This window comes from Sminthopsis crassicaudata, chromosome 2 (assembly GCF_048593235.1).
Source record: "Sminthopsis crassicaudata isolate SCR6 chromosome 2, ASM4859323v1, whole genome shotgun sequence".
NCBI classification, from domain to species: Eukaryota; Metazoa; Chordata; class Mammalia; order Dasyuromorphia; family Dasyuridae; genus Sminthopsis; species Sminthopsis crassicaudata.
Genome location: NC_133618.1, coordinates 527,912,267 through 527,937,278, shown reverse-complemented (window position 1 = coordinate 527,937,278; position 25,012 = coordinate 527,912,267). Strand labels below are relative to the sequence as shown.

Sequence of the window (25,012 nt, the reverse complement as noted above, 5' to 3'; positions counted from 1 at the left end):
ATATGAAAAATTGTTATAGAAATGTCAGCTGTTATTATATTTCTGTGATTAACCAATTACCATTCATCAAAGTTCTTGTCCTTCTGAGAGCGAGATGTAATGTCATCTTATACAAAGGAAATATATCAATATATTTGAATGTACATACATTCAATTCTAGACCTGATTAATTGTCCATTTATAATATCTGTTAATATATAATCATTGATAGAGAAGACTGAAAATTATAGTCTAGACAATAGACGTTCTTTATACACTTGCTTTTTCCTGTGTGGATAGTTGGGACAACCTCTCTCAAGTGATTATAGGTATTATCTAGGAGGCTTTGAATATTCTATGGTTTGGTGCCATCAATACAAACATTTGTTGTATGTAGACAGGACCATTTAGTGGAGCTCATCATCTCTAAAGAATCCTTCTTCAAATTGTATTATATGTAGAAATTTCTCCATAACAATGAAAAATATCTTGACTAGGTGTAAGAGAGAGAGTGTATGTCTGTGTGTTTTTAGTACAGATGGAAAGTAAGTGGGTGCTGTAGCAATTTCTGATTTTTTTTAGTTTTCTTTTTTTGGGGGACAGTGCTAAGAAAGTTCAAGATTTTTTTTTCCATGTCTTTTGGTCTTTGGTCTCTTCTCATTTAGATCCCTTGAGAATTGATTTCTCACTGCCTTTTAGCACTAGTTTCCTTTCAGTATACCTGGTCTTGTCCACATGCTTTTCTTATCCATGTTTTCTTAAATGTCATTTCAACTTCCTTTAGAAACATCTGAGTATTTCATATGTGCACATATAATTATGGAATAACTTATGAATAATGAAATATTTACTGTATTAAAATATAAGTTTCTGATTCAGAGATGTTTTTGGTGCTCACCGTATTTATTATTTTCCAATTATTTCTTAATGAAAATACTTATGACAGGCATGTGATATATAAGTAGTCTTAATCTACAAGCCTTTGGCATCTTTCATTACTATTTCATTAGGCTTGAACTATGTCCTCCAACATATTTTAAGTCTTGATTTTCTTCCACTTTTGTGGTAAGGTCACTGAACAACAAAATATTTATTGATTTAATTTGGAGAATCTTAACTGAGAACTTTGTTGAATTCTCTTCTTTGCTCATGTTATATAAACTATAATCACTTTCAGTGGTTGTCTTGAAGTTATTCATCCGTCAAATAAGAAGAGGCAAATATGCTATCAAATGATATTCCCTTTGAACACATATGAAAAACTTTTTTTCCCAACTTGTTTACCTCTCCAAGAAGCATATAACTTAACTTTAACTTCCTTTTGTCTTCTGGTTTTGTTCATAGGGGAAATCAAGATTGCTAAGATCTCTTACTACTCTACAATGCTCCTTTTTTTTTTTTTTTTTTTTTTTTGATCATTAGAAAAAATCTTACATTAAGAATACCAACAGCTAAATTAATGTTTATAGCCTTAAATACTAATTTTAGTGCTTTCTGCTCTTCTCTCCACTTTTTTTTTACCTATACTGTAGAAAGAGAAACTCATTGGACCTACAATCATGGTTTTTGGAGGTTTTTTTCCAATTGTTTCATGTATGACAATAGTCAAGTAATTCATTACTAAGTAGCCCAGCCCATTGGTAATGAACTTTTCCACACTTAACTGGGGTGATTACCCAGAAAGCAGACATAGCAAGTTTTGGAAAATTATTAACTTTTCAGCTATACATATTCACTTCAGAAACCTATTTGGATAACTTCATATGAACTCATTTAAAGTAAGCAACCATTTTGAAGTCTTAATTAATACTTTTATATTTTGCAGTAGAATCTCATTGTTGAAAGATCTCTCAAGTTCAAACTGTATCTGACCAAGAATCTCTTAGATATCCTCCCCAAGGAAAACCTATCCAGGCTCTGCTTAAAAAATTCAAATTAAACTCATCACCATTCCACTTTTCAATACCTGTTAAGAAGTTTCCCTTTATATAAACTCTTAGTCTCCTTCTTAATATTTTCCACCTTTTTTTTTTCCTCATTTCTAACCTCAGAGTAAAGCAAAACTAATATAATCCCTCTAACATATGACAACATGCACTTAGACCTGCCTGTCCTGTTCTTAATGTCAAGAATATTTTGTAATCTTACGAAAAATAAAAATGAAAATCTTATCTTCATATTTATAATAGGAAGGTAAAAACAGTACTAACATATCTATATAAAGAACAGAAACAACATAAGTTATATTCATATATAGATGATTATAAAATTATAGAAATTGAAATTATAGGAAGGAATCTTAGAGATCATCTAGTTCAATACCTCTTAATTTATAGATGAAGAAATGAGCCCAGAGAAGGTAAATTTCTTGCTTAAGATCATACAGGTAAGAAGTAGGAGCTGAAGTCATATATCTTAAATAAGAAGTTTCTGGAAGACATTCCATCCTAACATGGATATAATTTCTTTTATTTTGTATTAGAACTAAACTATTTGTTAAACATACTTAGACTCAAAGTGACATACAATGAATAAGTTCTAGTTACATGTAATTTGGACAAGTCACTTAAGCTTTCTGAAGTCTAATTTTCTTTTTTTTTTTTCTGAAAGGAGTATTTCCTATTTTGAAATATTTTTCCAAAAGCACTTTGAATACTAAAGTGTTATGTGAGTACTTGATATTAAGATAAATAAATTCCAGAAAGATTTACCTGAAAGGCAGACCCATCTAACTTGTAATTTCATATGACATTCCCTCTTCTCCTGACCTCATAACAGCAAAAACCTGTTGGAAATGAACTTCAGTATATCTTACATCCACATTTTGATTGAGAATCTAAAAGATAATGTCTTCCCTTCTTGTAATCTTCTTTAAATTATTCAGCAAAAATTTTTAAAAAAAATCTTCTTACATGTATATAGAACTCCACTGGATTCTTCTTTTATAAAGCTTTTCTGTTTTCTTATCCCCAACCAAGTGGCTAACAGTACTCTACACAAAATTGGTGTAGAATATTTGCCAAAACATGGTCATCTTGTGAACTTGTGGTCAACTTGTGAAAGTCAGAAATAAGCTAAATGTAAAACAGATAATGCTTAATATACAAACCACCTAAAGAATTAATTATTAATATCCAGTATCAGTTAAACAGAAACATCATGTGATGCATTACACTGTTTTAAGTATATGGCATTTTACCTGTTCTATTTCCTTCAGTATTTAAAAAAGATCTGTGATTTTAGCATATGCCTAAAGCAAAATACAATTCCTCCATGTCTTAGTAAATGGTTTTATGTTGTTTTGGCCAAAAGAGTTTGTGTTAATATGGCCAGTCTGGTAAGGAGGCTTTTTTTTTTTTTCTATAGAATCCATTTTCATAGAATCTAATATTTTTGAAGCATTTCCTGCTTAATTTGCCCTACCAACATTTCATCTTCATACTGCAATGTGGCAGGAATATCAAGGCAATAACTGAGAATCATAACCAAAATTTAATTTGTGTAGTTTATGAAATTTTACTACTTACCTGAATGTTCTTAATTGGCAAGAACAGTGTTGCATTAATTATATGGAACTTTCCAAACCCAGTAAATCCCTTAATAATGCTCTATATTTGTGAATTACTTTTTCTATCCTTAACGCTTTAAATCTGATTTTGTTTTCCACTTTCCAATAGGTACCAAGAACCAGGCAGTTGGTGACTTCTCCAAGTCCAATAGGTTCTTCAGATGGCAAGGTCCTTCCCCTCAATGTACAGGTGGTCACCCAACACATGCAGTCTGTGAAACAGGCACCAAAGACCCCTCAAAACGTCCCAGCCAGTCCTGGTGGTGATCGCTCTTCTCGGCACCGGTACCCTCAGATTTTGCCCAAGCCAGCTAACACCAGTGCCCTCACCATCCGCTCCCCAACTACTGTCCTCTTTACAAGCAGTCCCATCAAAACTGTTGTACCAGCTCCACATATGAGTTCTCTAAATGTGGTGAAAATGACAGCAATATCACTCACGCCCAGCAACAGCAGTGCTTCTCTTAAACATTCTCCCTCTGTGAACAGTGGGACTGGAATAATAGAAGAATCAAGAGCTGTTCCCCATATCAAAAATGGTTCTGTGGTTTCACTTCAGTCTCCTGGATCCAAGACTAGTACTGTGGGAACTTCCTCTGTGGAAATAAAAATGGAACCAGAGATATTATTAGATGAAAATTCTATCCAGTGCCAAGAGAACTCTGATGTGTCTAAAGCTGCTAAAGTGACCCATCGTGGAACATTGGGACAGAGAAGTAATTCAGAGGGTTCAGGGCTAAAACTCTCAAATGAAGGTGTAATGGAAACAAAAGCAACTAAGACCTGTGACCAGAGGACCAAATTTAAAAGTCGCTACAATGAAATGCCACCAGTTTCTTCGGGCAATAATCACAGCACTCTCAATCTCTCAGTTGCCACTCAAAACTTACCCTTCACCAGCACCAATTCACCATCTAATGGTGACCCTGCTAATAAAGACACAAAGTTATGCACAAAAAGTCCAAGGAAGAGACTCTCTTCTACATTGCAAGAGTCTCAGATGCCTCCTGTAAAGAAACCCCTGGTGGAACAGCTCTCTGCAGGTAACATGGAAGCTCAGAAGGGAGGTGGTAGTGCTAAAAAAGATCAGAAAGTTCTCTCTGCAGCAAAAACAGAGAGCTCAGCAGTAGGTGCTCAGGTTCCTATCAAGGTAACAGTAAATGTAAATCCACATGTTGTGGCAAATCAGTCCCTAAATTCTAATGTTGTAAATGCCAGTGATTCAGCTTTAGAACAGCCATTAACATCATCATCTCCAGATATAAAAGTTAAATTAGAAGAAAATGTGTTTCTTTTAGAAAATGACTCAAAAGCAGATAGCAGCTTTAATTCCAATGCCTGGCAGCAGCAGATCACTCAGGATTCTGAATTTTCATCTGCCAGCTGTGAATCACAGCATATCAGTGTTATGAATATTACTGGTCACTCTGACATTAATGACTTAGAGAAGTCTGTTTGGGAACCATTGCATTTAGAAGGAATGCCACAGGAATCATATAGCCAGCAGCTACACAGCCAGATGCAAGAATCTTCTCTCAATCAAATACAAGCACAGTCTTCAAATCAGTTACCTCTGCAGTCTGACCTGAAGGAATTTGAGCCTACTGTTTCTCAGACAAATGAAAATTATTTTCCATTTGATGATGAACTTACTCAGGACAGTATTGTGGAAGAGCTAGTACTCATGGAACAACAAATGTCAATGAACAATTCACATTCTTATGGTGGCTGTTTAGGAATGACACTTCAGAGTCAAGCAGTAGCTGCAGGAACTCCAATGTCATCTCACCCCAACAATGCTCACTTTTACCATTCAATCCATAGCAATGGCACTCCAATTCATACACCTACGCCAACTCCAACCCCCACCCCCACTCCCACCCCCACCCCCACTCCAACTTCTGAGATGATTGCTGGTTCTCAGAGTTTATCAAGAGAGAGCCCCTGTTCTCGATTAGCCCAGACTACACCAGTAGACAGTGCTTTAGGAAGTAGTAGGCACACACCCATTGGTACTCCACACTCGAACTGTAGTAGCAGTGTCCCTCCTAGTCCTGTTGAATGCAGAAACCCTTTTGCATTTACACCAATAAGCTCCAGCATGGCCTACCATGACGCAAGCATTGTCTCAAGTAGTCCTGTGAAACCGATGCAGAGACCTATGGCTACTCACCCTGACAAAACTAAACTGGAGTGGATGAACAATGGGTATAGTGGAGTCAGTAATTCGTCAGTTGCAAGCCACGGCATTCTCCCGAGCTACCAAGAACTAGTGGAGGACCGCTTCAGGAAGCCTCATGCTTTTGCTGTGCCTGGCCAGTCCTATCAGTCTCAATCTAGGCACCATGAGACTCATTTTGGTCGGTTGACTCCAGTCTCACCTGTGCAGCATCAGGGTGCCACTGTAAATAATGCGAACAAACAAGAAGGATTTGCAGTCCCTGCTCCTCTTGATAATAAGGGGAATAATTCTTCCCTCAACAACAGCCTGAGATGCCGGAGTGTGAGCCCTGCAGTTCATCGCCAACGTAACCTTAGCGGAAGTACCCTCTATCCAGTTTCTAATATACCACGATCGAATTTGACACCTTTTGGAAGCCCAATAACTCCAGAAGTCCATAATGTTTTCACAAATGCACAGACAGATACCAGTGCCAACAACATAGCTCAGAGAAGTCAGTCAGTCCCATTGACTGTTATGATGCAGACAGCCTTCCCCACTCTTCAGAAACAAGCAAACAGTAAAAAAATAACCAATGTTTTGTTGAATAAACTTGATTCTGACAATGACGATGCAGTAAGAGGTTTGGGAATAAACAACCTGCCCTCCAATTACACAGCAAGAATGAATCTCACTCAGATATTGGAAACTTCTACAGCTTTTCCTAGTGCCAATTCACAGAGTATGATCAATTCTAGCACTTCGGTTTATGAATTCCAGACACCAACTTACCTCACAAAAAACAACAGCACGGATCAGATTAATTTTTCTCCTGGAGATAACCAAGCACAATCAGAAATTGGAGAGCAGCAGTTAGATTTCAGTAGCACTGTTAAAGACTTGTTGGGTGGGGATAACCTGCAAGCCAACCAGCAGCTGGTGGGTCAGGTAGCATCAGATCTTAGTAGTGTTACATCTGATTTCTCTAGTGATATCAGATTGTCTTCTGAACTCTCAGGCAGCATCAATGATTTGAACACTTTAGACACAAATCTACTGTTTGATCCAGGTCGCCAGCAGGGACAAGATGATGATGCTACACTGGAGGAATTAAAGAATGATCCATTATTTCAGCAAATCTGCAATGAATCCATGAATGCTATGACTTCATCAGGTTTTGAGTGGATGGAAAGCAAGGACCATCCTACTGTTGAAATGTTGGGTTAAATTGTGTTTTATAATATGTAGCACACTGTATCTAATGACAGATGTATTGTATTTGTCTTAATGGAAGTGCCTCCCGCAGCAGAAACACTTGCTATTAATTGTGACATTTTAATAGGGTTTGCTGCATTAAGTGGTTCATTCTTCACTAGGGAATAGATGAGAATTGCTTCTATTCTAAATAAGTTTCTGAAGACAATGGGTCTGTCCACAAACCAGTATTAGGATTTAAATTTTATGATGTTGCCCATTTAATCGCTTTTTTTTTTTTTTTTTTTGTTAGTCAGCAGTTAACCAGCTTTCACAACAGTGATCCAGATGACTATTTTAAAAAATGAGTTTTATTCCATTAGTTGATATGCACAGAATCCCATTGGCTTTTGGCATAAGGTTTTTTTGTTTGTTTGTTTGTTTTCCTTTTGGCACTTTTAGAGAAGAAATCACAGCTATGATGAACTATAGAGAAAGCTGGGGAACTAAAGATAGCATTCAGGTAATAAATTACAAGTGTGTAGTTTTGAAGCACAGAGCTATGGTATAGTATGAAGTCTCTGCAGGGCTTTCTCTAGCTTCAGTAGCATTTACAACTAAAATGAAGGGCTTAAATAGGAGAAAATGATGAAAAATTTAATACTAGTTTAAAGAAAGTAAGCTGCACTAAATTTTTTGAGAAATAAACCTAGTGTTTGTTAGCCATTTATATTTGTGACCTCATGTTTAGTCTTTTAAGTATCATTTTTAAAATGTTGATTTTTTTAAAAACATGAAACAAATAATTCTGGGCACTGAAACTTTTAAGCATGTTACACGTTTCATGTTTTATTGATAATTTAGGATAGGGAAATAGAAATAAAAATCCTTGTTTTTAAATAGAATGGCTACATGGAAAATATTACAATGTTATTATTTGAGATTTATTTTTAAACCCTATGTTCTAATAATCAGTAATCTAGTAATCAGGAAGGATTTTTCCCCTTTCTCTCAATTTAGTCAACCAATACTTTTTGATCCTCCTGAATACAAAAATGCAGTTTGATCATGAGAATCTTCTGAAAAACATACAAGCAAGCAAGAGAAATACAAAAAACTAAACTTAAAATTACTAAGGCCTGACTTCACAAATCCTTAATTAATTCTATTGTAAAAGTGTTAATATAATATATATATGTACATATATATATAATACTTAACAAAAGAAGAAACTTATTACTTGCTTGCTTATTTATTATAATAACCAAAACTGCAAGAGAAACACTCAGGATTTATTTTAAAGTTGCTTTTTTTCTGCATGCCTATTTTGTTTAATGAATATATAAATTTCACATCAATATATGCAATCTGCTATCCATTTGAGAGTTCAGGTTTTTTTAAGTGAACTTTTCAAGTTTACTGCAAAATTGATTAAGACATTACTATTAAGTTTTTAAAGTGACATTAAAACCATTTTAAATACAAATGCTATGTTTTAAAAAACTAAGTTTTCCTTTAACTTAATTAGCAAGCCAGTCAGAATATTACAATCAATCAATGAATATTTAAGAAATGTGATGAAGGGTTTAATTTAATAAGGGTTCATTGTTCAGTAAAACTGCAAAGTAGGGGGATCAATACATTTCAATAAATGGTGCTAGGGTTGGTTCAGAGCTTGTTTATTATACTATTTATTGGAATTTGTGTGTGTTTGCTGTTATGATTTAAAAATTGGTTAGATACCTGTTCTTAAAGTTAGTTATTTCTTTACTGTACATTAAGACACAGCACTACTGCACACCAAAGTATGCGATACCCAAAGGAAAACTATGTGATTTCTCTAATAAATGATGGCAGCCTTTCTATGTAAGAAACTCGGAGAAGGAGAATTCGAGGCCATTCTGATCCCTTGTTTACATTATTAGCTTCCTACTAACAAAAAAAAATAATGAAAACATTTTTTGATAAAATATTAAGACTAGTGAATTTTTACCCCCATGTATAGTATTGCAGCAAACACTTTAAATTTGGTTGATTAGTCCAGCAAACTTTTCTGGGGTTCATATATTGCACTAAATTTCTGTTGAACCTGTGGTAGGCACATCTCTTAGGATAAATGCAACCAATACAGTCCACAGATAACTTTTTAAATGTGTTTCATTATGAAAAGACAAATGTCATCCAAGTGACAGATAAAATTGTCTTATGTAGCAATGTGCATTGATCTCAATGAGATATTTCTATTTCTTATTCTCTTACATGAGAATATTACAGCAGGAAAAAATTAAGTTTAGTTTGCTTCACCATGTTAATACATGATCACAAAGCGTGCATGAGTGTTATTGACTTATCTTGTACAGTACTAGGTATATTCCTGTAACCACTTTTTTTTTTTTTTTTTTTTTTTTTTTTTTGCTATATTGAAACTGGTTCAGTGTTAACCAGGTAAGCATAGTTATTCACAAGTTATTTCCTCTTTTATGTTGGCTAATTCTTCTTAGTTATTGTTGAATATGTTCTTTTCTCAGATTATTTTCATTGTTCTCGTGTTTAAAACATTTTGCATCATCTTATCATGATACTACTTCATGAAGTAAATAATTTTGCATATAATTGCAATAAGCACTGACTTTTGAACTGAAAAGAAGGAAAGTGTTTTTGTGCAGTGCATCTGAGGTTCATATAATAGTCTTGTACTATACTGTGCTTTACTGCACCATAAGGAAAAAAATAATCCCTATTCCACATTTTCATTTAGTGCAAAAAGTCAGATTCCCCCAGTGTTTTGTTGTCTGTTGTACCTGCTGAAACGACAGTAGTTGACTATTGCAGTAGCATTTCAGTTCTCTTTTTTTATTGAAAGTGCTCAAGAATTGTTTTTTAAATGTTTTCAAAAACAATAAAAACATTTTATATTAAGATAATTGGATTTTGAAAGTTATTTACAGGTTGTCCATTAGTGTGTGTGTGTGTGTGTGTGTGTGTGTGTGTGTATGCACACACATGTAAATCCTTTTTTTAAATTCAATTCTAGCATTTAACCTTTTCAACACCTTCTTTGATTCAATTTCCTCTTTAACACAAGGAGGCCAGACTAGATGACCATTGAATTCACTTCTAATTCTAAATCTATGATCTTTTTTTAAAAATTATCTATTATACCCTAATTCACCTATTCTTTTTGCCTTTGCTGAAAAATTTGTACTCCTCAAATTGTATTGAGCACTGACATATGCCTTACCTCAAATTAGTTGCCAATAGGGAAATCTAACTAATTCACTTTGTAAAATTCTATATGGATATTTGATATCTAAGCAACTTCAACAGGTAGACTTTGTGTTTTGTGTAAATTAGAATCCTGGGGAAAAGCACTTTTAGGTAAAATCTGATTTTCCCCACAGACGCAGCAACAGATTTTAAAATAACAGGTAACCAGATATCTGATGTCCACCTTTTTACTGTTTTTATGCAAAACATTTCCCTGTTACTCTTTTTATGTAAGAATATTGCAACCAAAAAAAAAGAAAGTCCATATTCATAAGTACTTTGGGATTGTCTTGGATCGTTATGCTGAGAATGTCATTTGCTGTTCTCCATTGTGTAGTACTTTTGTATACAATAATCTGTTTCTCCTCACTTCACTTGCATCAATTCATGTAAGTCTCTCCAGTTTTTCTGAATCGTCCATGCTCCCCCTCAATTTCCAATTTTTTACCATCAGATGACAAAAGTCAGTATGATTTATTTTTCTTTATTGATTCTCATTGGCCCTCACTTTAAATTTCTCTGTGAAGGAAAGTGATCTTAAAACTAAAAAGGAATAGTAAGTATTGCTAAGAGAACCAAGGAACAAGAAATGCTGAAACTAGAAGAGTCAGCCCTCTTCATTTTACAGATTAGGAATCCAGCAATGGAAGTTACTGATATGCTTAGATATGAATAATATAATAAGAGATGAATTCTTAGAGAATTTAAATAAATTAAGTCTTCAAATGCTACCTCTCAAAAAATAGTATGAAGCTTATAGAATGAAATGAACAGAATCACAATAATTTGTATAATATCTACATTATAAAAATAAACAAGTTGGAAAGACTTAACTCTGATCAGTGCAATGTGCTATGCTGCCCATTCTTGACATGAAGATGGAGAATTAGACATATATTTTTCTATATTGCTAAAATATGAATTTGTTTTTGCCTGATCATATTTGTTACAGTTTTTTAAGGGAGAGAAATAAGTGGGAGAGGAAAAAAATTCTTGTTAATTGAAATATATTTTTTAAAAGATTTTGGCTGAAGAGCTAGCTAAACAGCTATGTGCAGAAGAAATCTATATTTATCTTCAAGAAGAGTATCAGTGGGGCAGCTAGGTGACTCAATGGATAGAAGACCAGCTCTGAAGTCAGGAGGACCTGTTAAGTGTCTGGTCTCAGATACTTAAAATTTCCTGTGACCCTGGGCAAGTCACTTAACCCCAATTCCTCAGCCAAAAAAGAGAGAGAGAAAGAAAGAAGGCTATCAGTGACTGGAGTTACTATGCTTCCCCACTGATTTCATTTGATAATGCAGGCAGTATTTTGTATCTGTAGCACTTTTTCACCTATATTTAAAAAACAAAACAAAAAAACAACACAGAAACCGAATTTCTCTCCCACTCTCCACTCAGTGGGAAGTTGTTTTTTTTTTTTTTAACAAAACAAATTTGCAATAGTCAAGCACAATAAATTCTTTTGATGACAGTAATACAAAAATATATGTTTCATTCAATGTATACAGTACAATGACATGTTATTTCATTCATTTACTAGAATGTATTCAGCCATTCCACAATTAATGGACAATTTTTAGTTTTCAGGATTTTGCCACCACAAATAGCTGTTTTAAGTTTCTTTTTTACATAAAGTTTTTTATTTCCTTTCTTTGATCTATTTTTTGCTAGAAATCCAACAGTAGTATAAGTAGATCAAAGAGCACACACTGTTAAGTAACTTTTTCAGGATAATCCCAAATTGCTTTCAAAAGGGTTGTACCCATTCACAAGTACAGGAGTAATTTATCAATGTGACTTTTCCCCCACCTTATTTATCATTTTCCTTTTTATGTTGCCATTTTGATGAGTATGAGATGAAATCTCTAGAAAGTTTTCAATTTCTCTACTTAGTAGTATTTTGGGGAGCATTTTAAAATAGGAGGACTATGCAGCCCATTCCCAAGGTGGTTGTGAGGTTTAAATGAAATTAACATTGCACTTAGTAAGTGCTTAATTGATAATTTCTTCTTTTCTATAGCTTTTCTTGCTGACTTTTATCCATAGATTATTAATCAATTGGGGAATGCTTTTTTTAAAATTTGAATACATTTCTCACATATCTTTAAAAAATGAAACCTTTATCAGAAAAACTTGCAACAATTTTTCCCAATTGTTTGCTTTAATTTGCTTTATTCGATTTGTGAAAAATGTGTTAATTTTATGTAGTTAAAACAATACATTTTATTCTCTCTCTTACTTGTTTGGTCATGAACTTTTCTCCTATCCATAGATCTGCTTGGTACTTTTGCCATGTTTCTCTAATTTGTTTATGATATAGCCTTTTACATTTTGGTTTCATACTCATGCAGAGCTTATCTTTTCTTAATTTAAGGAGTGTTGGCCTAAATGTAATTAATTTTATACTATCGGCAAATTTTTCTAACAGTTTTTGCAAACAGTCTTTTCAGTGGTACTCTGGGAATTTTTAATTGGGAGTTTCTTTTATGATCAGTAGATTCTATTTTCACATTGCTCTTTTTTATGACTGGCAGTTTTCTCTAATGATTTCTTGAACTATGATATCTAGGTTCTGATTCTATGATTCTTAAGTTATTTCTACATCTGTTTTCCAGGTCAGTTTTATTTTCATTTTACTCCATTCCTTTGACTTTTGGGGAGAGGGTGTGGTGGAGGTGAGGAGGCTGTCTTCTGAGTTAATTTCTATTCCATACTGACTTTTAGAGTTTGTTGCTAGAGTAAGATTTTATAACTCTTCTGTTAAACTACTAATCCCTTTTTTCCACTTTTCCATAGTTCTCATTTCTTTTACCACACACACACGAGTGTGTGTGTATATATTTGGATCATATTTACTTTTTCTCTAAGAGGTTAACTGTTTTATCAAACTGTTTAATGGCATGACAAAATTGAGCTTGAATATTTTCCTTAGCAATTCCCTTCACTCTAAAATATATGTTTAAACTAAGGCCTTGTAATTTATTGCATATTCTCTAGGTTGGGGTCCATCCTTAAGCAATGTATTATTTATATATAGATTGAGGATTTCCCAGGGTCTTACTTAATAAATTATCCCTTACAATAGAAATTTATTTTAAACAAATAAAGGAATTTGCTAATAGTTTTTGCTTTTTTATAGTTGCTAGGTATTAGCTGAGAGCAATTTCTAATTAGCTCTAAATCACATTCTGTGTTTGAGATCATTGCTTTACATCAAGAGAATCTAGTTCTGAAAAATCATTTTTTTTACCAGTTTTATAGTATGATCCTGCAGTTTGTTAACATCTTGAAATACGTACATCTCTTTGCCAGCCATAGCAGATGGCCAATCCTTGCTGCTGGGAACAGAAATTTAACTGATTTGACAGTAACATTATGGTCATTTTGGTGGAAAGCCAAATATTTGCATTGAACTAAACCTTTGATAAATCATTATTGCATTGTGATTTGCAAAGAGAAAGTTTTCTTAATTCAAGTGATAGGCTATATAAATTTCATAGCTATTTTTTTATATATTCATACATCTTGATGTCAATAGTCTTTCTAGCATGTTTTGAACTGGCTACATTGCAGGGGGTGAGGGACAGGAAGCATGAGTAAAGAACTCAGGAGAGAATCATATTTCAGGTTTTTTTTTTTTAAATCCTTTAAAAATATGCTGCTCTAAAATAAAATTACCTTGTTAGTCCTTTTTTGGGGAGGAAGGAGAGTAGAAAGAGAGTGTTGGTTTTTAATATTTGCTTATTTATACCATTGAAGCATGATTATACAAATCATTACTGTTGTCAGAGTGACTTCTCATGAGATGAATGAGTTTTCAACAGAGTTTTAATATTGGTTTAAGTGAAATACTGGACATTTGTACTTCCGAGACAGTTTGAAATGAAAATTAATTTTTTTACTTCCTTTAGAGCAGGAACTGTGTAAAAACAATATTTTTTAAATTGCAACCTCTCCTGAATAATGATGCCCAATATAGCATGTAATACATTGTACAAATTTAAGTTAGTTTATTTGTTACATAAGTAGTCTGTGACAACAATAATTCATGGGACTGTGATTTATTTTTGCCTTTCTCTATATCCCCACATCATAGCAATGTGCTTGGTGCATAATAAGCATCAAATAAATTTTTGTAGATTTGATTTAGCATGATTTTTTTAATATGGACTTTACTTTAAAGAATTGTGGGCAAGTCTTTCCAGGCACCCCTCTAAGACTTTTATTTTTCAGAACAATGTTTATTCATATTAGTTGTCTTCCTCATTGTGAGTTCCCTATAACAATTGTATCACAAATCTAACTTCCTATGGAAGTTCGAAAAACTATGTAATGTTAAAGTATATAATTATTCATTTCTATAACCTGTTCCTATTGGATTATGTGACTATCCTAAGAGTATAAAGAAAATACTCCTTATCTTTTCCCTAATATGTCTATTCAAATGACAGTTTTAACTATTACTGCACTATCCGAATTTATTATCTTAAAAAAATAATTATAGTGTTCTCTCACTTCCTTTACTATCCTAAGTTGCATCTGGCACTAAGGAGCAGCTGCTAGGTTTGTTCCTGAAACATAGCAGACACTAAATGTATACTGGTTCATTGATTGATTAAAGGAACACTTTCAATTTCAATCCAATAAACATGGCAACTCTAGCCCTCTTCTATATCCTGATATCCTAGTGCCCTTGTATTTTTCTCTGATCCTCAAAAGTTTCAGTTTCCCCTCCCTTGAAGTGCTTAACACTTTGAAATTATCTGTCATTCATCCCCTTCCCTAGATTTTCATGGCAACAATTATTGTGACCCCAACAAAAGTTACTCTTAATAACTCTTCTTGGTGAGAAGTTTAACTTAGCTAAAGATTTTATGGCTGATGCTAGGAAAAGTTCTAACAAGTATAATCACTCAGAGAAAGTATTAAATCTAAAGCCCACGGACAGAATGTCTGCTATATGACAAAATAGCTTATGCGTAAAGTCACAAAAGGTTGAAGTGAAGTGAAGGAGTATTTTAGCCATAGTAAACCAAAGAATGGAGGAGAAACTGTCCTCCATAGCATGTATCCCTTTTCTTATGTGTGATATTAAAAGTGTCAGGAAAAGGTTGCTAAGATGACACAATTGTTAGAACTACCTACAAGCATTATTTTAACTGGGGATTTTAATAATGTAAACATTTCTGATTGTCAGCAAGCTGATAGACAACTAGATTAGTTGAACTACATCCACACTGACATTATGGGGTGATCAGTGATGATTGGTACCTCTCGGGTGAAGCCATGCTGGGCCCTGTTCTGGCCCACCTTGGAGCCCCTTGTGGCTCCAAGAACCTGTAATATACTTAGCAGCCACACCCTGGTAAACACTCTCAGCTATAGGCTTCTGCAGATAACTGTTGGGCTTCAAACCTATAGGTGAGTTCGGGGATGTGAAGAGCCCCCCCAGTGGAACAGGCAGATGAGAAGGATTTATTCCAATGGTCATAAAGGTGGCTGAAGCGGCTATTGGGAGCACTGAGCCTGCTCAACATCACAGACTTGAGATGATCCACTGTATTGCAGGCCACTGGCGGTCCCCGGGATTTTTGTCTTCCCCTGGACTTCAGGGACTCCAGACCCGAGAGGGAGGCCGATGACTGCAACCTTGCCTCTCCCATTCACGCACGAATCAAGACGTAAGCCTGCGAGGACATTGGAGCTCTTCAAAATGAAAGGCAAAGGGCAACCGCACCAAAGGAAGCCAGAAGGCAGAGTCGCCGCCACTAAACGGGGCAGCTCACAAGCTCTCCTTGCGTAAGAGCAGCGGCAGCGCTGATGTCGCTGTCTGCCCCAAAGCTACAAGAAAGTCTTCCCAAGGACTCAGCAGAAGCGACCCGACGGTTTGTGTCAAAGTCTGTTGTGCAGGGTTAAGTAAAGAAATGCGACGAAGAATATAACATTCCTTAAAATGTCTTAAATACAATATAATAAACATTGAAATACAAACATTGCAATATTGACATCAATGTGAAGATGGAGGAAAGTAAAAAATATCTTGGAAAATGGTTTGGGGATTGAAAATCACATGATCATGTCAGCAGATTCAGAAAAAAAATTGGTAAAATATGATACTTATGCAAAAAAAGCATAAGCATAGAAGAAACTTTAAAGTATGATTTTAAAATATATATCTAAAATCAGCAGCTAGCATTATGTGCAAAGGAAATACTAGAAGGTTTCGCAGTAAATTTGAGAATAAAGTAAGGATGCTATCTCATTCCTTATTATTTGATGTAGTTCCAGAAGTTCTAATGTGCTTGAATTACCTCCCAAAGATATCATTCTTCATAGAGACCCCTCCCATTTATCATCCAGTAAGACTCAGGTTCTTAAATAGATCTCTGCTTTTCAGACTATTGCCCCAAATGGAGACTAAATGGAATTATGGCAAAGCCATGTGTTGCCTTAACCCCATCTTGACTAGGCACCATAACAAATTCTGAAGTAGAGGAAAGCTGCCTTTGAGTCATTTCTTTTATCTGTTATGTATAATTTTCATGCAGCATAATAATGATTAAATGTTATTACAAATGTGTCAAAATAAGTTTAATTTGATTACAGCACTAAACTCTTCATAAGTTGTTACTAACAGACCATGGTAGCTTCTTCATGGGGTTATCTGTAACTCTTTAAGATTTAAGAGAACTTTGTTTCATGTCATTTATGATGTCATCTCCCTGTAATCATTACCATTTGTAATTTCTTCCCTTTCTATGCTAGCTATAGAAATTATTCCCACCACAAGGACCTCCGTTCTTCTGACATTTTGAAGTTCACTGCTGTGAGCACTCCCTCCACTAATACAAGTCCAACTGCTACTGTACTTTCTCATCCTTCAATATTCTTGTCCATGTTTTCTCATGTTATCAAAACTACCAGAGGTCTTCCTCTATACTTTTTATATTTCATGCACACCATTCCAGAAAAAGAATTTCTGAATATGTATATAAAGTAAATGGAAGGAAGGTAATCTCAGAGGAAAAGAACTTGGTCAGTGGTATTATGGGACTAGGAAAGATTTCCTCCAGAAAGTGGAATATAAGCTTAGTTTTGAAGAAAATGAAATAAATAGCTGGAAATGAGGCGAGAAAAAAGTATTTTAGGCATGAGCAATAGTCAATGAAAAAGACTCAAGAAAAAGAATGCCTTGAACAAGTAACCGGTGTAGCTAGATGGCAGTGTGCTTGTAGAGGCCAGATTTTAAAGGGCTTTAATTGCTAAACAAAGAATTTCATTATCCATCCTAAAAGCAATATGGAGTTTTCTATGTAATGAAGTGCCATAGTTAGACTTGTGCTTTGTCAGAATAACATTCCTACATTTCAAACATATATTGTTCTTGAATAATTTGTTTCATGGGTTTTAGATTTGTCTTTCCAATGACGTATTAATTCCTTGAAGGCAAGGAATGAATTCTACTTTTCTGTTACATCTGCAACATTCTAAAAATATAGTAAACACTCAGTGAACACTTGTTGAACAGAATAGTACTGACACTTTTTTTCCATTCTCTTCCAGTATGGAATCATGATGACAAATATGTGCAGATCATTAAGACATATACATACTATTAAAAAAAGACACATATAGAATATATGTGTGCCTCAATTTATAGTGGTTCATTTACTTGAAATTCATGTCATAAAAGAAATAGAAAAGTAGAGAATAAAATTAATTCACATTCTCAAAATCCCCTATTAATGAGAGGTTGCCAGCACAAGAGCAGCTTCTAAGAATTCAGGAGAAACTGTCAGCCTGTGATGGGCATTCATTGCTGCAAACTCCTGTTTCATTTGCTTTTTGCCCAGTATCATTAAAAAAAAAAAAACAACCTAGCTTCTTCAAAAAGACTCTACGATGATCAATTCTGATGGATGTGGCTCTTTTCTACAATGAGATGATTCAAATCAGTTCCAATTGTTCAGTGATGAAAAAAGTCATCTACACCCAGAGAGGACCATGGGAACTGAGTGTGGAACTCAACAGCATTTCATTCTTTCTTGTTGTTATTTGCTTGCATTTAGTTTTCTTTATCAGTTTTTTTTTTCCTTCTTGATCCTATTTTTCTTATGCAGCAAGATAACTGTGTAACTATGTATTGGATTTAACATATATTTAAAACATTTAACATGTATTGGACTAGCTGTCATCTGGGGGAAGAAAGGAGGAGGGGGAAATTTGGAACAGAAGGTTTTGCAAAGGTCAATATTGAAAAATGACCCATGCATATGTTTTGTAAATAAAAAAAACTTTAATAAAATAATAAATTAATGAATAAAAATAGGATCATCATATGCCTGACTTCAGTCCCATTCAAGAAAATTTGACAATGCTAATAAGTATTTCTGCTTTTCCCATCTCCGTGCCTTAAACTGAAATCAACAGAAGGAAGAACAGCAGGAAATATAGAAGTATGTCCCTACAATTATAATAGCAGTCAACAAGAAAATTATTTGCTTTGTGGTCAAAGTTCCAGAAATGAACTTGTACCCCAAAAGTCTGTTACAGACAAAATACAAAAATATAGATACCTACTGAAAGAAAATGTTACAAATGAGACTTAGATGACTTTCAAAAATCCTTAAGTAAAGTAAATAAGATAAAATATAATCCCCCAAAACAGCAGGAAAAGTATAGTCATTGAAAAATTAGCTTAATCTTACAGAGAAAACTTAACCCATTTACTCCTCTTTCTCAAGTCTCAGTCAATATCTAAATTATATTTTACATCTCCATGGAAAGGAATGGTGATAGCCTCTGAATTTGAGGTCTTATGCTAGATAAAAATTTAAGATCTAAGATTAAATTCAAATTTACCTTTGACATCTATTCTAAAAATTGCACAATGTATTAGCTTTAGATTATGTAGAGATTTTTTTTCCCCTGGAACTGTTCTTAGTGAATACTAATTAAAATTAACCACAAAAATTTCTGGCCATAATTCCAGGAGCACAGAGTAATAGGCTAGTTAAAGGTAATCATCAATGTAAAAGAGGAGACGCAGTTCATCACCAATTCAAGATGATGAACAAGTAAATCCTTGTAGATGGTGAAGTCTCCCAGATACTCATGTTTACATATGGCATTATAAAAATAATTAGCATTTATATTGTATTTTGTGGTTTCTAAAACATTTTACATATCTATCTCATTTAATTGTCCTAGCAATCCTGTGAAGTGGGTACTATTATTTTCCTTATTTTACAGATGAGGATACTCAGTCTGAGAAAAGCTAAGTGACTTGTCCAGTATTATACAATTAAGGAAGTATGGGGCAGAACTTGAATTCAGGCTTTACTGATGTTGCTATATAATAATAGTACCTGGCTACCAATGGGCTGCAATTAACAAGACACTAAAGAATAATATGAGTAAAGGGTATAATAAAGACGTTGTTGGACAGGAAAAAAAAAGTTGGGATGATGGATGGAATGAGGAATGACGGAAAGAAAGCAAAGTGTTTTGATGGGATTCTTGTGATAACAAAGCAAGTAAAGTCTCTCAAACAGTGAATGAATACCTGTGGAGAACAGAGACAAAAGTCAGTGAGTGACACCAGACGGCCCAGCATGGATGAATCGCAGTCCTCATAGATGCAGAGAAATCCCAAACTGACAAGATGGCAGTTCCATTTGAAACTTGAGACTTTGTAAAAAGGCCCTCTAGTTCAGTACAAATATACGTAAGCTAGACCAAGGGACCATTGTATCTGCCTTTAATCATGGTCACAGATATGATCTGGAAAAAGGACTGCCATAAAGTAGTAAAAAATAAATGCTTTGCTCAGAGGAGCAGTTGCTTACATAGAGGTGATGACTCAAGATTAATCAGAGGGCTATATCTGTGCATACTGCCAGATGGGATATTCAAGGCTGAACTGGCCATGTAGGGCTCATTTTTTGCTAACTACTAATGCAACATGCACGGAGTCCAGTTTCCCCCTAAGTGCCTCAATATTTCTATATAGTTCATAGTTTAACCCCATTAAAATTATTAATTTTCTTGGCTTGTATTTGCCCCTTTCCCACAGAAACCTAATCTTATCCCCAGTTTCTCCTGTTATCTAAAAGGACTATTCACTCTCATAACTTAAGGTACATTTGTGAAATGAGATAGAAAAATGGAGCACGTTCTGGGCCAAGATGGTGGTGAGGAGGCACACAGCTGCTTGAGCTCCGTGTTTTCTCTCAGAACTTACTTCATGACAAGCCTTGGAATTAATGCTTGACCAGAAAAAAACCCCACAAATAATCACCAACAGAAGACATCCTTGAAATTCGCCAGAGAAGGTCTGTGTTTGCTCGGGGGAGGGGACGAACAGACTGGGCGCAGGATGAGGACAAGAGCGAGGGCAAGGCAGGAGGACAGGAGGGAGAGCAAGGCAGGCAGCTCACACTGCTCAGACCTGAGGGAGGAGGGGTGCGATCTCTTCCGTTGTTTTTTTTGTTTGTTTGTTTGTTTTTTTTGTGAAATGACCTTTAACCCAGTGTGAATATTCCATCTTGGCAGCAAGCCAGGAACAGCAGAGAAGGTGTAAACACTAGAGGTAAAGAATAAAACCCTGGGGGGCAGCCAGGTGGCACAGTGAATAGAGAACCAGCCTTGAATTCAGGAGGACCTGAGTTCAAATTTGGTCTCAGACACTTAACACTTCCTAGCTGTGTGACCCTGGGCAAGTAACTTAACCTTAGCCTTAGGGAAAAAAACAAATTAATTAATTAATTTTTTTAAAAAAAAAAAAAAGAAAGAATAAAACCCTGGAAAGCTAGCCTTTCTCTGGAGCTGGCTACCCCCACACCCACCCAGAGTGACTCAGCGCATTCTAAGAGCCTCAGAGTGCAGACCCAGCACAGCCATCACTATCCTGTTAGTGCCTCGCTGCTGTCTCCTGCAGTCTCCAGAGGAAGCCTGGTAACACCATCCAGCCCCCCCCCAAAAAAAAAAAAAAACAGACTAATTGTTTCTCTTGTCAATTTGTTTTCTTTGATTCCTGCTCTGACAAAATGAACAAAAAATATAAAAGGGCTCTAACCATTGACAGCTTCTGTATGGATAGAGAGCAGATTTCAAACCCTGAGGGGACTAAAAGCAGACTGTCTCCAGAAGAATCCCCTAAGGAAGATATGATCTGCTCCTCAATACACAAAACTCTCATAGAGGAAGTCAAAAAGGCTCTCACAAGAGAGATAGAAGAGAAATGGGAAAAGGAAAGGGAAGCTTGACAAGAGAGTGTGGAAAAGTCATCCAAAGAGGATGAAGAGATCAAATCATTGAGAAATAAAATTAGTGAGGTGGAAAAATAAAACAGCTATCTAAAAAATAAAATGGATAAAATGGAAAAAAAATTCCATAGAAGATAAAAACTCAATTGGACAATTACAAAAAGATATAAAAAAGTGAGTCAAGAAAATACATCATTGAAAATTAGAATTGAACACTTAGAAATGAATGACTCAAGAGAAACCAAGAAGTAGTCAAGCAAAACCAGAAAAACAAAACAACTGAAAAGAATGTCAAGTACCTTATTGGAAAGGCAACTGACCTAGAAAACAGATCCAGGAGAGACAATTTGAGAATAACTGGACACCCTGAAAAATGTGAGGAAAAAAATAGCATGGAAACTATTTTCCAGGAAATTATTAAAGGGAACTGCCCACACGTTTTGGAAACAGAGGGTAAAATAGACATTGAAAAAATTCATTAATCACCTACTGAAAGGGACCCTAAAATCAAAACGCCAAGAAATATAGTGGCCAAGTTCAAGAACCATCAGACAAAGGGAAAAAATATTGAAAGCTGCTAGAAAAAAGCAATTCAGATATGGAGGAGCCACAATAAGGATAACCCAAGATCTAGCAGTGTCCACATTAAAGGAACGAAGGGCCTGGAATATGATATTCCAAAAGGTTAAGGAACTTGATATGCAGCCAAGAATACCTTACCCAGCAAAAATGAGCATCCTTTTCCAGGGAAGAAGATGGACATTTAACGAAATAAATGAATTCCATCTATTCTCGATGAAAAAACCAGATCTACACAAAATGTTTGATCTTCAAATACAGAACTCAAGAGATTTCTAAAAAGGTAAAAAGAAATCTTGAGAACTATATTTCTGCCATAAAGATATGTAAAGAACACATATATAATTTGCCCTAGAACAATGTATAATTTGCCCTAGAAATCAGAGGTGGATAGGAAATTATATCATAAAAAAGGTTAAGTGGTGATACTACATCTCATAAAGAGGCAAAAGTAACCTATTATATCTGAGAGAAAGAAAGGAGGGGGACGAACAGTGTGTATCAATTGACATATTCGATTTATGGTGAAACTTCTTCCACTTCATTGAAAAGTGGGTGGGAAGGAATAAGCTAAGGGGAAGGGAATACAGAAATTGTGAGGAAAAAGGGTAAAATAGGGGAAGGAACTTTAAGGTGAGGGAGCAATACTAAAAAGGGAGGGCTGTGAAAAGCAAGTGGTGCTCACAAGTTTAATACTGGGGAGGGGGGTAAGAGGGAAGGAAAGGAGAAAAGCATAAGTAGGGGTTAACAGGATGGCAAACAATATAGAATTAGTCATTCTAACCATAAATGTGAATGGGGTAAACTCCCCCATAAAGAGGAAGCAATTAGCAGACTGGATTCAAAGCCAGAATCCTACAATATGTTGTTTACAGGAAACACACCTGAAACAGGGTAATACATTCAGAATAAAAGTAAAAGGGTGGAGCAGAATCTACTATGCTTCAGGTGAAGCCAAAAAAGCAGGGGTAGCCATCCTCATCTCAGATCAAGCAAAAACAAAAATTGATCTAATTAAAAGAGATAAGGAAGGGCATTATATCTTGCTAAAGGGTAGCATAGATAATGAAGCAGTATCAATATTAAACATATACACACCAAGTGGTGCAGCAACTAAATTCTTAAAAGAGAAATTAAGAGAGCTGCAAGAAGAAATAGACAGCAAAACTAATAGTGGGAGATCTCAACCTTGCACTCTCAGAATTAGATAAATCAAACCACAAAATAAATAAGAAAGAAGTCAAAGAGGTAAATAGAACAATAGAAAAGTTTGATATGGTAGATCTTTGGCGAAAGCTAAATAGAGAAAGAAAGGAGTACACTTTCTTCCCAGTAATTCATGGAACCTATACAAAAATTGACCATATACTAGGACATAAAAACCTAAAAATTCAAATGCAGTAAGGCAGAAATAGTAAATGCATCCTTTTCAGACCACAATGCAATCAAAATTACATTTAATAAAAAGCCAGGGGAAAATAGAACAAAAAATAATTGGAAACTAAATTATCTTATACTAAAGAATGATTGAATGAAACAGCAAATCATAGACATAATTGATAAACTCACCCAAGAAAATGACAATAATGAGACATCATACCAAAATGTGTGGGATACAGCCAAAGCAGTAATAAGGGGAAGTTTTATATCTCTAGAGGCATTCTTGCATAAAATAGGGAAAGAGAAGGTCAACGAATTGGGCTTACAACTAAAATTGCTAGAAAAGGAACAAATTAAAAACCCCCAGACAAACACAAAACTTGAAATTCTAAAAATAAAAGTGAAATTAATAAAATTGAAGGTAAAACAACTATTGAATTAAAAAAAACTAAGAGTTGGTTCTATGAAAAAACTAACAAAATGGACAAACCCTTAATAAATCTGATTAAAAAAAGGAAAGAGGAAAAGCAAATTGATAGTCTTGAAAATGAAAAGGGAGAACTCAACACTAATGAAGAGGAAATTAGAACAAGAGTTAGGAGTTACTTTGCCCAACTTTATGCCAATAAATTTGATAACATAAATGAAATGGAAGAAGACCTTCAAAAATATAGCTTGCCCAGATTAACAGAGGAAAAAGTAAATAGTCTAAATAGTCCCATTTCAGAAGAAGAAATAGAACAAGCTATTAACTAACTCCCTAAGAAAAAATCCCCAGGACCAGATGGATTTACATGTGAATTCTACCAAACATTTAAAGAACAACTAACTCCAATGCTATATAAACTATTTGAAAAAATAGGGATTGAAGGAGTCCTACCAAATTCCTTTTATGACACAGATATGGTACTGATACCTAAACCACGTAGGCTGCAAACAGAGAAAGAAAATTGTAGACAAATCTCGCTAATGAATATTGATGCTAAAATCTTAAATAAAATATTAGCAAAAAGACTACAGAAAATCATCCCCAGGATAATACACTATGACCAAGTGGAATTTATATCAGGAATGTAGGGCTGGTTGAAAATTAGGAAAACTATTAGCATAATCAACCATTTCAATAACCAAATTAACAAAAACCACATAATCATCTCAATAGATGCAGAAAAAGCATTTGATAAAATCCAACATCCATTCCTACTAAAAACACTTGAGAGTACAGGAATAAATGGACTATTTCTTAAAATAATAAGGAACATATATTTAAAACCCTCTGTAAACATCATATGTAATGGCGATAAACTGGAACCTTTCTCTGTAAGATCAGGACTGAAACAAGGTTCCCCACTATCACCATTACTAGAAACGCTAGCCTTGGTAATAAGAGCCGAGAAAGAGATTCGAGGAACTAGAGTAGGTAATGAGGAAATCAAACTATCACTCTTAGCAGATGACATGATGGTATACTTAGAGAACCCTAAAGAGACTGCTAAAAAGCTATTAGAAATAATTCAGAACTTCAGCAAAGTTGCAGGATACAAAATAAATCCACATAAATCCTCAGCATTTTTATACATATCCAACAGCAAGAGATACAAAGAGAAATTTCAT

General features: G+C 34.8%; 1 protein-coding gene across 3 annotated transcripts in view; it reads left to right on the top strand.

Annotated features, from left to right (window-relative positions):
• RFX7 (regulatory factor X7) overlaps nt 1-9,916 on the top strand; it is a 182,691-nt gene extending 172,775 nt beyond the window's left edge. For 2 of the 3 annotated variants that reach the window (XM_074294597.1, XM_074294598.1), the window contains one exon: nt 3,657-9,915. In XM_074294597.1, coding sequence (XP_074150698.1) covers nt 3,657-6,935 — 3,279 coding nt within the window. In that variant the 3' untranslated portion in view covers nt 6,936-9,915. Of the gene's footprint in view, nt 1-3,656 lie in introns of all 3 variants that reach the window. The other variant, XM_074294596.1, reaches the window with a different exon arrangement.
• Nucleotides 9,917-25,012: the final 15,096 nt, after the last annotated feature.